The following is a 14028-nucleotide window of genomic DNA, read 5'->3' as shown; positions in this document are numbered from 1 at the left end:
CCGTTACAAACACACAAAAAACTGCTCTCCCAAGAACCACTGGTGCATAGCACCCAAGGACTTGTGTATTGTGGTATTTCAGTTGTATTCATAAGGCCTTTACGGACAATGAGTATACACTGGAATGTGCTACAATTGTAAAAGGAAAAAAAAAGGATGAAGAGAAAGGAAGTCACTTTCTGAAAAGCCAAGTATGTGTATTTATCCATCTATCCGAGCCCCTTAATAAAGACTGAAAACTCACAACTTGAATGTAGTTTATGAACAAGAAGAGTATTCAATAACTCAAATCTTAACACTGCAAGTTTTGCCATTCCCCGTCCCCCAACTCATTTCAAGATCCAGCTGCTTTCAACCAACAGTTGCACGTGGATCACAGGGGCAGAAGAGCCATCATAAAAGGAACTGACTGGAGCTCAGTGTCTTTCTGTAGACGTCTCCGTAAACATACAGTGAGTACAAGTACATACAAGTGACTGGCTGGATTGACAGCAGAAAAAAAAAAACGAACGAAAACAGAAAAAACTGACGAGTCTCAACTGTGCCCCCATGTACTGAAAGGAGCAAACGTCCCAATGGTTGCCGTGATCCCAGAGGAATAGGGCTAAAGCTTACACTTCTGCAGTTTTAAGTGTATAATAGAAAGTATCATTGGTGTGGAAAAAATGTCGGCGGTGAGTGATTTTAAAATTATGAGCGAGAGCGATGTCATGATTTCCGTACGGAGGTCACGTTTTTGTTAATTTTGCAAATGGAATTAGCTGTTATACACCCCCCCCCCTCTCCCCCCCCTCATGAAAAGAAGAGCCCAGATAATAGGTCCTCCAGTCCACAGTGTGTCAATCTTTCATACCTGTACAAACATACAAGGTTACAAACACACACACGAAATCCACTCACTCTCACGTGCACACCCACTCAGAGGCACGCACACACACACACACACACACACACACACACGGGCCTGGGTAAGTATACACAGATTTCTTTTCCGCCAGCAACGGAAAGTGAATGAACAAGTCTCTGTAGAAAAGGGGAAATGGAGGGACGGGGGTCACAGTCTGTGTAAAGATAAAATGGAGGGGAAGAAGGAGGGCTCTGTGTGTATTAACTGTCCCCCGGTGATTCTGTGTGTGTTTGCCTTGTGTGTGTGTGTGGCGGGCACAGCTTTGCTGCTCCTCGTTCGCTGCTCTTGAGTGGTGTTGTGGGGTCAGGAGTTTGTGGGTGGCCAGTCCATGGGGTGGGGGTGGGTTGACTGAACGCGCCTGCGTGTGTGTGTGTGTGTGTGTGTGTATCTGTATTCAGTCGTTGTCCTCGTCATCGTCTTCGCTCTCCTCGATGCCGTCACTGTCCTCCTGCTCCTCGTCCTCCTCCTCTGTGTCAGGGATGTCCCACTGTGGGTGGTTGTCCAGCATGGCCTTGGCCTCATGGACCTCCAGCTGGAAGAACACAAGGTTTATACGTTTTAGCACATGGAACACCTAAGTGTTGTTGTTATTCATGGACATCTTAGTGCCTTCACACCTGTAGATTGGGTTTATTTGGTCCCCATCGAAAGGGGAAAAAAACAAGACATAGCCTTTTAGATCTGGTCCGATTTGTGTTCACACTGGCTTTTTAAATTTAAATGAATGAATAATAAAAAACTGAATATGCACCTTGTCTAAATTCATTCACATTCAAAACATAATGTTATCTACTGCACACAACCTTACAAATAACATTGAAGATAAAGTACTATAATATAAATTCTCATTACGTCTGTGTGAATGGACAATAAAGTCATATCTTATCACCTCTGAAATGCATCAGTTTCTTGACCAATTACAGCAACATCATACTTCAAGTACACTCTATCTTAATGTGTACTAGGTGTTAGAATACATAAATAACAGTACAATGCATGCTCTGTTTTGGCTCGTTACAGATCCCATTATGCCCAAAACCTTTATTCAGGGAGGTGATCAAACATTTGGACCGTGGCCGCTGGGTATATTGTCTCAGATGATGTAGCAGGCAAACAGTTTTAGGCAGCGGCAGGAATCCTCCAAACAATCTCACACACACGAACACATACGGAGCTTTTTATCACCTTGAGTGGTTTGATCTGGTCCAGTCCCAGGTAGGAATCAGAACGAAGGATGACAGAATATTGGTAGTTGCCTGTTTTGGAGGGGGCTGGAAACTTCAGCTCCACCTGAGGAACAATACACACAGACACACACAGACACAGCTGTCAAATCTAATCGCAGGAGCCTTCCAGGTGCAGTGACATCACTGTGTGACTGACAGCATTATTGCTCAATGTATTAAGTATAGTGTTACAATAAAGCATGTGGCAATGCCACATTCTGACTGGATTGTTACTGTTACTGATGTCAAAATAAATCTGCTACCACATAAAGAAACAAGCTGACATTTATCACCAGCTGAGACGGTTTGCCTTCAATTTTCTACATCAAAAAATGAAACACTAACAGAAGCAACAGAAGGAGGCAGACAAATACTCTCAGCTATGCTTAATATTAAAAAACGATCATGTGCCGTTACTGATGTTGCAAAATCATCAAGACGCAATGCGGTAGGTAATTATAAATGAACCATCTAAGGTTGGCCTATGCTGGACAGATTGTAAAGCCTCTTAAGTCAAATTTGTGATTTGTGATATTGAGCTATATGAATAAAATGGACATGACATGATGACGGGGTCCAACTGTAAATGTTAGACCAGCAGCACCTCAGGCTGTAATTATCCAGTCCTGCAATTACATATGACAAACATCTAATTATCACAGTGAGTCTAATTATTATTCAGCGGGTGAGTGGAGAATGAGCTGTGAACACAGCGCCAATTTACTGCACTGCCTTGTTGATGAAAGCAAATCTGCCCTGCCCAAACAAAAGTGTCTGTCAAACACGTAGCAGGCCACACAACACAAAACAACAGAAGGAACTGTCGTGGTGAAAGGCTAATTGATTCCCAGACAGTGAACTGTTATGCATGTGCTAGTCACCTCTCGCCATTACATTCCTTCAAATGGGGGACAGCTGGTCACGCACTCATTAAGCGTTTACCTTGCTATCAATTTTGACTGCTAGTGGAGAACACCGGGATCAGAGGTGCAAAATAAACACACATACGTACACATACGCCTTTCTCTGAGGAAGTAACAACCCAAGTTCAAAGGGTTGCCTAGTAACAGGACGTGCGAGGGGCTACGGTGCACAGGAAATGAGAAACGTCAACACACATACACAAACTTTAACTTACTAAGACGTTTCTTTCTACTCCTGATTGATTATAGTGTAAGCCACAATACACCTCAAAGTATAGTTTAAAATAACAATATAACAATATCCCACACACGCACACACACACTCCTTACTACTAATACTTTATATTACAATGTAGGAAAATGATTTGGACTATATTTCCGATGGTTTAAGTGATTTATTAAGAAAGAAATGCTAAACGTTTGCTTCTTTCAGCTTCTCAAATATTAGGCTAATTTTCAGATTATTACTTGTATTTTGGGTTTCTACTAGAACCTGTTTACATTGTGTAATGTCAAAAAAACACATCATTTTTGTCTGTCTTAATACACCTGTATTCACACTCTGTCTGAAACGCTGCATCTCTTTAAGCCCCGCTACTGAAAGAGCTGGGTCTGCTCTGACTGGTCAGTGATTCAGGGTCTTACGCATTTGCACTCTTAGCGTCTCTGCATCATCACTGCAGCTTGGGGATGACTGTAATGACAGTGGAGTTGCACTTTCTGCCTATATACAGTATGGTGTAGTTGTGACAGTAAGGAAGGCCTGACAACTCGTTTGAAGGCACAGTTTCTGAATATGGGCTGTGTGGATTTCTCTATGGATTGAGTGTTTTGATACTTTCACAGTATATAGAAATTTCATATACTAAAAAATAAACAAATAAAAACTACAGACATACTGTAGTGTCAAATGCTTGCTTCCTGGTCGTATCCAAGCTCATAGATATATTATATTTATTCATACAAACACAAACACACAAAGAAACTCACCTCTTCTGTGTCTTTTAGCGTGCAGACGTGGTAAGGCATGGAGACGAGGGTCTGATCGCGGCGGTCGGCGATGTAGAGCCACCACCACTCCTGCTTCTCCTCGGCGAAGTAGAGGCTGTAGACGGGGTGCGTCACTTTTGACTTGGTCTCCAACAGGGCCCGTTCTCGCCGCTGGATGCTTTGCTGCAACGCCTCCCACTCCTGACGGGATAGTGTGGTAGAGTGGAGGATTAAGTTGAGGCACAGATACATTCATTAGCTTGACTAGGATATTTTCATTGTATTGCTTGAGCCTAAAACCGACAGATGTCCCCATTTAAAGTTCCCTGACCTCTTCATCGTCTCCGGCCATCTCGTCCACCTCTGTGTCGCTCTGTTTGTCGCTGTCTTCGTCCCTCTCGCTGGGAGAGTCCTTGTTTGCTTCGCCATCGTCCGACTCGCTGCCCTTGTCTGATATCTCGTCATCTTCCTCCTTCACTGCTGCTGCTGTTGTTGCTGCTACGACTTCCTGTGATGTGAACATCGATAAGATTCATTTCTGATGTATGCAGCGGTTAAAAATCACCAAGCGACTGTGATCGCTCACGTACGTTTCCTGCCACGTTGCCATTGGCCTGCTTAGTTTTAGCAGGGGCAGGAGTGGCCTTCTTCTTGGTTAATTTTTTCTTCTTGGACTTGGCTGTCTTCTTGGCCCCTTTACTCTTGTTCTGCCACACTTTTGTTTTGGTTTTACTCGTGTCTCCCTGATTACACACAGACAAAATAAGGTTAAGGTAAATACTCCATGATATCATGAGGCATTAAAGCGTTTGATCATGGCTAAAAATTACCAATACACACTGTGAATATATATTCTTAATGGGTCTGTGTCAACATCTGCTGTGTGTGTGTTATTCTTACTGCTTCCTCTGTAGTGGCAGATTCCTCTGTTAGACATGGTGTTGACTCCTGCTCCTTTTCAAACACCTCCTACACACACGCACACACACAGGATAGTTTATTCATGCTTCTCAACAACGCCTACAAGTCAACAGCACACTCTAGTGGAAATCCATGGAAGTGCGTCTCAAAGGGTAACAATGTACTGTTTGTTGCTTTCTAGGAACTCATGAATATGTTGGATAATGTCAGCGTTTAACCAAATAAAATCGATCCTTACCGCCATCCGTTTTCTGGTTAAGGTGACAGTTACTGTGACGATAGAGCCTGCTGTGATGTTATTGCTGTCTTCATCATCAAGGACTGCAGAGAGACAGGGAGAGAAAGAAATTTTACTTTCAATATCCAAAAGTTCGACAAAAGATAAGTGCAGAGTATCAACAGTTCCACAATGCATTTGTGGTAATTATTTTAAATCTGATTGATTAGAAGTTTGGGTAAACTAGACTGTCAACAATTTTTCTGTCTCATTTCCAAATAAACTGTACATGTGCTTATGCATGAGGTCCATAACAATTTCACTTATTTTTTGATCAGTTGTTGCAAAAACATTGCTAAAATGACTTTTGATGTTATGCACTTCCCTCTACATATCAATGTTGTACACTGCTAACCATATCTCTAATGACAACAATCATACTTAAGTGAAGTATCTTCAGCTGAAGATGGATTTGACCGACTGACGACTTTTAGGGCACAAATCTGTCACAGGCCAGCTGGTTGACAAACAGCATATATTTGTGCGTGTGTATTTCAGGACTGACCCTGCAGTTTGGTATCCATGGTGATGTGAGGGAAGCTGCCCAGCACAGCCATGACCTCGTCATACTTCTCCTCGCCCAAGAAACGCAGCATGCTGCGTCTGTCCGAGTCCTTTAGACTGACCAGGTCCTGGAGGCTCCGAACTTTATACTAGAGGGGAGAGAGCAAATCATCCATGGACCCTTTTGTTTTCTAAATTGCTAAAATGCCGTGTATGCGTGCATGTACAGACACTCTGCGGTTACCTTCTTAGAGATGCAGTAGCGAAGGTGCTCCTCCTCGAAGTGGGGCAGCTGCAGCAGTGGTGACTTTGACTCCTGCAGACCCTGCACTATCATTTGGGTCAGCTTCATACAATTCTCTATGGTAACTAGTCGAGGAGCATGAAAACCTGGAGGCAGTGGGCAAAATTATCAAAGAAGTTGTTGTGTTGGTTGTGAGAATTTTATTCAAAGTGAAAATTCTTGCTCAGATTAAATTAGGTGTGTGTTTGCGCGCGTGTGTGTGTGTGTGTGTGTGTGTGTGTGTGTGTGTGTGTGTGTCTACCTCCTCTGCTGTTGGCCATCATGGTTAGCTGACAGCCCACGTTAATCATCTCCTGGAGGAGAGCTGGACTCTTCCTCACCACAAACCTCTGATCTGGAACCGAAACACACACATACCATGATCAAAATAACGTGTTCCTGGCCTTTTAGCTTGCAGAGCTAGCTCCTCCACTTCAAAATGTAGTTAGAACCTTTCCACTGTCTGGATAACATGTAATAGAGTCTTACACGTGTGTTTACGTGTTTCTTCAAAATAACACAAGACTGTGTTATTTACGGTTCACAAACAGCTGGAAAAACTACTAAAACCACTCTAAACAGCTTGTCCTGGTTGAGAATGTAACCTTACCTCTGTGTAGGAGTGTAAACATATAAATTGTGTATTCATAATGATATCTTGTGACTTCACAACTTCACTCCACACAGCTTGTGCAGCTGTGTTATATCCCAGTTATTTCTCAAGAACCAGTTCCTGATCACTTGTTTAAACACTGGAGAAGGCTTTCAAGAATCGATACATACTAACTGATTGTGTTATTATGTGAAAATATGAAATTCAACGACAGTGTTTAAACTGACATGGTGTGGATTTTGGGGTAAAAAACAAAATTCCTCAGCCCTCTTGAAAGTAGGAGTAATTACTTTTATTTTAGTGTCCTACCTTCTTCCAATTCCTCTGATACGTCCATGCGTGCCAGGTGAGCAAGCACTAAGACCCGGGCCTTCAAACTGTAAGGATAGCAGAATGGAGGCTCCTTCTTCTTCACGTTAATATTTCCCAACTCACGGATCAACTGCAAGACATACAGGAGTGAAGTGTTTCCCTTTGAATTCCTCACACAAACACACGTTTGCAAGTCTAATGAAGTTGTTCTTACAAATGTATACATAAGTGAGGGAGTTTGATAATACCTGTGGCACTTCAATGTTGTCTGTTGGTCGTATGGTGGCTTCTTTATTGCTGCGAGGGTCAAACTCAAATGCTGCCGTCAATACCATGGCTAACCCTGGAGGGCGGAGTTAGTGAAATTCAAAATTAGACGACATTAGACACAAAAGAGAAAAAAAGACAGGAAACTGCGATTGATAAACCTGTTTTGTTAGATGGAAGTCAAGGTTGTACAGAGTAATTGTGGTTGTATCTGGTCTAAGGATGCTAGTTTTGATTTTTTTCTTCTGACTTTTAGTCAACCCTTGTCAACTGATTATTAACGGTTAACTGACAAGCAGGCGAGCAGAGTCCAATTCCATCTGTACAGGAGACTCGAAAGAATGTTCCATCGTGGCTGTGCGACCAGTACACGCTGCGTGTATTGTCATGGGCACATGCAGCCGCTTCCTAGTAAAGGAACAGCTTGCGACTACTACGAGACCGCAGTGTTCTGCAGAACATACAGTAAGTCTGAGCCTGTCAATGCATCCACCTGCAAGGCTATCTGCTGTGTGTCTGTCTGACATACTGTGTAGGGCGGCCTATTTAACCCGCCGGTCCTCGTGGATATAGTGGCGTGTGTCACGTAGCTCTGCTTTCCAACAGTCGTGAGAGCCATGAACATAGCAGAGAAAAAAGAGCTTGAAACACTTTTTTATATAAAATAGCAAATTTTATATAAAAAGAAGTTGCAACCAAACGCTAATAATAGTTTGCCAATTTCTCTAAATGCTTGCCAATCTGGCAACTGTTACTGTCAAGCCCTGAAGCAGTCAATAAACTGATTGTATAGCCTTTTTTTCCGTTATATTGTTTTTAACCATTCAACCATTAATTTTAATTTTTAATCCGTCATTTTTATTGTCGGTTAACAGTTAATTATTAACATCCCTAATATGGTCAAAGTCTTGTTGCACATTATGAGAAGGGAAACTCACGCTTCATGTTCATGTTGGGGGTCTTGTACATGAAATGCATAAATAGCTGGGTGGTGTTGATGAGGATCTGGTCTCCGCTGTATCGGATGGAGCGGTACCACCACGTGCCCTACGATATAGAGGGAAAAACAAAAAAAAAGGAATGGAGAGAAAGATGAGAAATACGGGATTCAAGAGGAATAAAGGTTTTACGCAATCTATTGCACAGAACGCGATGAGGACTTACCACAACGACAGGAAGGATGACCATAAAGGCGAGTCCATATACCAACAGCACCTACAGAGGAAAGCAAAATATAATACTCTCTTGGGGTTATAGGTGACACTGGCTCACTGCTAGTGTAATACAAAACATTGCAAGCAAAAGGTAGGTTTATCAATTACAACTACAAACTGACATAATCAATAAATATATACCAGCATTGAGTTCTTCTGGTCAACGATCCAGGCAGGCAGGGCAATACCAAAACTGGTTGCTAGAAAAGGAGACATAAAGAGGCAATGGACTAAAATGGCAAAAAAACTAACAAAAATACATTTATATTATAAAAGTATGAATATTTCTTTAGGTGTTGACAAATCCCTTATCTCTAACTTAAATTGGAGTGCAGCGAAAATGCATCATGACCAGTGTGTGCGCAAAAGTGGGTGACATTTTCATCGTAGGCTTGGCTCTCACTGGAATGAATGGGCTTTCGTGTTTCTATTCATCTTCCATTGTTTAACACATTCATGGCTTCCAGAGGCTGACTCACCAGCATCGAGCACAGAAGGTGTGGTGACAAGTTAAAAATGTAAAGGTGTGGGATTTCAGGGTAGATTCACTCACCTCCCGGACCATCCGGGTTACCGTATGTCTCCCAGTTCTGTCGCGACTGTTCATTGGTCAGACTGTGGAAAAAGAATCAATCACCTAAAAACTCTGGGCTTAAATTACTGATTGATCTGTTTATTGATTATGCGAATGCAGATGCAGTCGAGCCCTGAGTGACACTTACGCAGCGTAGGCTTTGGCGATTCTCATGAAAGTAGCCTCATCACCACCTTTGTCAGGATGGTACTTGAGTGACAGTACGCGGTATTGCTTCTTGATTTCTGACAGCAATGCACCCTGGAGACAGAAATACACTTACAACTCCTCACCACACCACATACAGTGTAAGTGACGGATAAGAAAAAAACAATAGAGAATACTACAGACTCTCAAAGTCCTAAAACAAGTTATTTTTATCTTGCGTTTTATCATAGATAAGTTATCTTTGTCCCGCAAGATAAAAAAGGCTCTGTTGAATACAGCAGACTTTATGTTTTGCATGTGTTTACCGGGTCCAAGTTGAGGACTTCATATGGATTATACTCCTGGTACTCTCTGTCCAGCTTGGACACCTTGTAGGCTAGCAGCAGGAACACAGCCCAGCCGAATAACAAGGCTGCTTTCCTGAAAATGGCAACGCACAAACAGGAAGTAAAAAAAAAAAACAATCACACACAAGCATCGGTGCTCCCTGGAGACAACATCAGGCCTGCCTCTATTTTTAAGAGACACTTTTACACTGTGGCTTGCAATTATTACAGCTTTAGGAAGATATTTAGAACCAATCCACGATGCAAACTAGTTTTCAGCTTGCATTTAGAGCACGGAACATTAGATAAGATAAAAACGGGCAGGAGTGGTTCTGACATTGTTGTTGTTGTTTGGAATTTATGCATGGAAGTTGAACTTGTTTCCATGACAATGGCAAAACCTTATGGCCTGCTCTGCAGCATCTGTTGCCATGACAACTGCTCACTGGCCTATGTGTTGTCTAGGTGGCTCAACCAGAAAAACAACATGATAGGTTTCTATAATAAACACCATCGTTATGATGCAATTGAGAAGAGGAAATAGATACTGATATTTGGAGAGGAAGGCCGATTCACTGCACTTAATAAAACGCGCTTGATGATTCCACCAGCTTCAGTCACAAATGCAACCATGCAAATAAAGAATTCACAAAGTGGAAGTATGAAGGCAAACAGCTGATGAGGCAGAGTGTGACGGAGGAGGCGAAAGAGTGAGAGAAAACATGCAGAGAGAGACTTGAACACCCATCTTCCCATTTACCCACACACGCAGAATGAATAAACAACACAGAGAAAACAGGGACATGTTAAGAGAAATGTTAAACAGTGGGATGCGTTGTTTACGCCGACAGAACACGCCGCTCCGCGGACTACACGTGATAACAACGTACGCCGAACTTGTGCCAACAGTTACCCAAGATAAGAGTTTTCCACATTCGCATATAAGCTTGAGACTGCCTACATTAAGGACAGCGTGGCCTTTGCCTAATCTTTACAAAAGCAGTGACAACATCTCTGTCCACACACTGGAGGGAACAAGTAAGCCATTGGGAGCAGCTCTACGACGGAAGGATGAACAGGCTTTCTCAACGCAAACAGCTCAGGCGAGTCACAGCCAAACAACAGGAGGGATGTGACATTTGACAACAAAGGAGGAGGGAGCAAACAACCAAGGAAACAAGCCTGTTGTTATACTCATATGCAGGTTATGGCCAATCATATGTCAAGAGTATTAAGTTAAAGCTGCACCTGGATGAGGTGCAACACAGAATATGCAGTTAAATAGGCTAACTACCAACACTGAGTCACTCTTAGGAGGCTGGCCGTCTCTAAGTAAAAGGCATGTTAGAATCTGCCCTCCCCAAATCCCCAAGTGCAGTGCATTTATACACATTTGTAGTTATTGTTTTGAAACTAAAACAATAACTAATAATCATTGGACTCACTTTAGTGTTGGGACAATGCTCTGCTGTGACTTCATCAGCCTGAGCCGGTACCACAGACACCTGCCATGTACCCTCCTCAGGCTCTTCAGACGCAGTTGTTCTGGAAAGAGAATAGACAGAGAGACAGAGAGCGAAAGCGAGAGCGAGAGCGAGAGCAAGAGCAAGAGCGAGAGCGAGAGCGAGAGAGAGAGAGAGAGAGAGAGAGAGAGATTACAGACATACCACAAATAATACTGTAATTTGGCTAAGATTACTGGCGGTCTAAGTTGACAATCTAAACCAGGGGTGAGTGATATTTTCATGTTAGCCAAGCGAGAAGCGGCAAATCATTAAGCTTGAAATATATTCAGAAATGTGTATTAATTCCTTAATGAAAATTATGTTAATTAGGATAACCTAATTTACAATACAAGAATCAGTCTTGACGACGTATCAATATGATAACTGTTAACATCTCCAAGGTCCCATATCATGTTTATTTTTTTAGGTTCATATGTGTATTTTAGGTTTCTACTAGAGCTTGTTTACATGCTTTAATACTTTAACACTTTATATTTCCTCATAGCATCTGTCTGAAGAAATCTGTATTCACCCTCTGTCTGAAAACGCTCCATTTAAGTGCCTGTCTCTTTAAGTGCCCCTTCTAAAAAAAAATAAAGAAAAGTCCAGTGTGCTCTGATTTGTCAGTGCTTCTGGGTCCTCCACATCTGCACTCTCAGCTTCTCTGCACTGTCATTACAGCCGGAGAATGACTGTGACGGCTCTTTCTACCTATATATACATATAGTATAGTTGTGACATCACAACCGTGCAGAAGTCCTGACGGCTCGTTTAAAGTCACAGTTTCTGAATACGGGCTGTGTGCACTTCTTAGTGAAGTGTTTGATACTATTACAGTGTTTATATGGCACCTCGACCTGCTTTATAAAGAAAGGCATGGGAAATCTCACTTTTTACAATAAGGGACCTTTAAGCACCCATCTATTCTAACCTGTCATTCAGATATTCCCAGTAGACCAGCTCAGTAAAGTTTGCCAGCATGGGTTACATAAGTCATGTTAGATATGCTCTGTTGTTGACAAACAGATATCCTTTCAGAGATAAGGGCTAAGGTCAATAAAAGGCAAACTTGAGGACCTGAGAGTGATGCTCGCTTACACAGTTAGCACTTAGCTTCATTATTACCCACTGAACGAGGCCATAACGACTAAATGCATGACGTGAAGACAGATGTACAACCTATTGAATGCTATTTGATAAGGCTGGTGGGGTGACTGTTAACACTGGCCGACTTGCAGCCTACTAAACTCTGACACGAAAGAGACGTGTGCATCATCTTTGCAACGTTTGCTAGTTCACGTTTGCAAGTGTATGTAACGTTACGGCATCTGCATCTAGTAGCGAGCCGGGCAGATAAACAGGCCGAGTCTTTAAAACGTTACAAGACGAGCTGCTGGCTCAACACTAGCTGTGGTTGGTAAGTTAGCTCAAGTTAGCAGTGAGCCAGACATCGGGCCTTACCAGCATTCTGATCCCGGGGCCAGAGGTAATATGTGGCCGGGATCACAATAAGTCCGACGAAGGACGTGAGGAAATAGAAAAAGGTATTGCCGCTGTCGTCGTACTGGAACTGTTGCCCGGCCATTTCGTAGCGGCGCTTGGGTCAACCCTTCTTCTTCTTCTCCGCCGCTGCGCGAACCCCCTTCTAAGCCCAATGTGTGCAACTTGACAGACCGTTAGCTAGCAGCCAGCTAGCATCCAAGACAAGCTCAAATCATCGGTGTACGTGGTGTACGCATGCGCAATGTGTCCTTTCTTCTTCTCTGGTTTACTCCTCTTCACTGTGTGATTCAGCGCTGTTCCTGGGCGCTACTGACCCCCAGTGGTGGCAATAAAGACAATGCAGAGGGGTATTTACAAAACCATGGAGGGATTATTGAAAGAGCCTACCTGGCACAGACCCAGGGGCCCAGAAAGTCAGGGGCCCTTAACCCAATTTAGGGCCCCAATGTTGCTGAAAAGCCCACAAAACAATTAGACGCTAAAAGGTTGTATGTAGGATGTAGAATCTTTAGTAAAAACTATATATGTTTTTTTAAATTATACATCCACAGGTGTTTTGAGGGGTGCAAAATGAAAGTATAGCTTTTCCATAAAAATATAAATTTAGTCTGAATTAATATTTTTTTAAACTTTGACGGGTTTGACAATGACTTTCTGTGACGTTCTGTTTCCTTTTGACATTTAACCAGCCACGACCCAGCCTGCAATTTCCAAGCTTGGGATCAATAAAGTATTTCTATTTCTATTTCTATTAAGCGGCCGGCATTGCAGGGTTGCCAGGGTTGTCTGTTGTTTGGTGCAGCTACAATGCAATCCTGCAGCTGCCTTGCGACCGGAGACACGCAAAAACAAGAGTCAATATAGGCCAAGCATTCACTCCATGGACTGAGAAAGAGGAGTTCAACAGCATTAAAATGCCGAAATGGCTACGTTTCTCCTTGATCTGTAAGCTAACTCTCATGTTTACTTAGCTGTAACGGTAACTGTCAGTCAAACTCCTCTGCAAAACTTGTTTTTATGGTGTGATTTGCCGGAGGGGACGGGTTCAAACAGGCTCAAACAGACTCTGGTCTCCTGTAGGCTACTGGACCGGGTCTGACCAACTTGGCAACGCGAGTGCTTTTAATAATATTTTGCTGTTGTGACTACGATCTTGAGACACTAGATGGTGTTCTGCTCATTCTACATATTCAACCTTTAATGACCACAAACACAAACAAAACAACTACAAAAGCCCCGAAAAGACTACAGAGATGCAAAATGAGCATAAAGAGATGCTAAATGATTAGTCGTTTAAAAAGATACACATGACTACAAACAATCAAGAGCATGCAAAACCCATACAATGGATAAAAAAACACCACAAAAAGATGACGGAATGACTAAAAACAGACACAAAACAATATCAAAATGTTCATAAAAAGACCACAAGGAGGTGCAAAATGACTAAAAGTAGACTTTGAGTTCAAGTGTGTTGTTCAAGGTGGGGGGCCTCTACGTGTCTGTGCCCAGGGG

The 14028-nt window shown here is 42.6% G+C and overlaps 1 protein-coding gene across 1 annotated transcript; it reads right to left on the bottom strand.

Moving 5' to 3' along the window:
- Positions 1 to 825: 825 nt before the first annotated feature.
- Positions 826 to 12747, bottom strand: sec63 (SEC63 homolog, protein translocation regulator). Its single transcript, XM_083933536.1, has 20 exons — positions 12472 to 12747; positions 10951 to 11050; positions 9485 to 9599; positions 9160 to 9272; positions 8991 to 9052; positions 8579 to 8637; positions 8388 to 8438; positions 8162 to 8270; positions 7205 to 7299; positions 6954 to 7086; positions 6294 to 6386; positions 5993 to 6138; positions 5750 to 5897; positions 5206 to 5288; positions 4947 to 5015; positions 4637 to 4789; positions 4378 to 4554; positions 4047 to 4247; positions 2093 to 2197; positions 826 to 1439 (listed from the first exon to the last, which is right to left on the bottom strand). Exons 1-20 carry the CDS (start codon positions 12593 to 12595, stop codon positions 1302 to 1304), a joined length of 2274 nt encoding a protein of 757 aa, XP_083789662.1. The 5' UTR covers positions 12596 to 12747; the 3' UTR covers positions 826 to 1301.
- Positions 12748 to 14028: the final 1281 nt, after the last annotated feature.

Source organism: Echiichthys vipera (genome assembly GCF_963691815.1).
Source record: "Echiichthys vipera genome assembly, chromosome: 19".
Classification (NCBI taxonomy): domain Eukaryota; kingdom Metazoa; phylum Chordata; class Actinopteri; order Perciformes; family Trachinidae; genus Echiichthys; species Echiichthys vipera.
This window is presented reverse-complemented; position numbering and strand designations above follow the sequence as displayed.

What these genes read in the sequence shown, in the direction of transcription:
- sec63 (XM_083933536.1), bottom strand. Translation starts at nt 12,595, where the DNA reads ATGGCCGGGCAACAGTTCCAGTACGACGACAGCGGCAATACCTTTTTC. An exon ending in TCATCCTTCCTGTCGTTGTG is followed by an intron (nt 8,271 to 8,387) that starts GTAAGTCCTCAT and finishes TCTATATCGTAG; the next exon opens with GGCACGTGGTGGTACCGCTC. An exon ending in ATGGCAACGTGGCAGGAAAC is followed by an intron (nt 4,555 to 4,636) that starts GTACGTGAGCGA and finishes TTCACATCACAG; the next exon opens with GAAGTCGTAGCAGCAACAAC.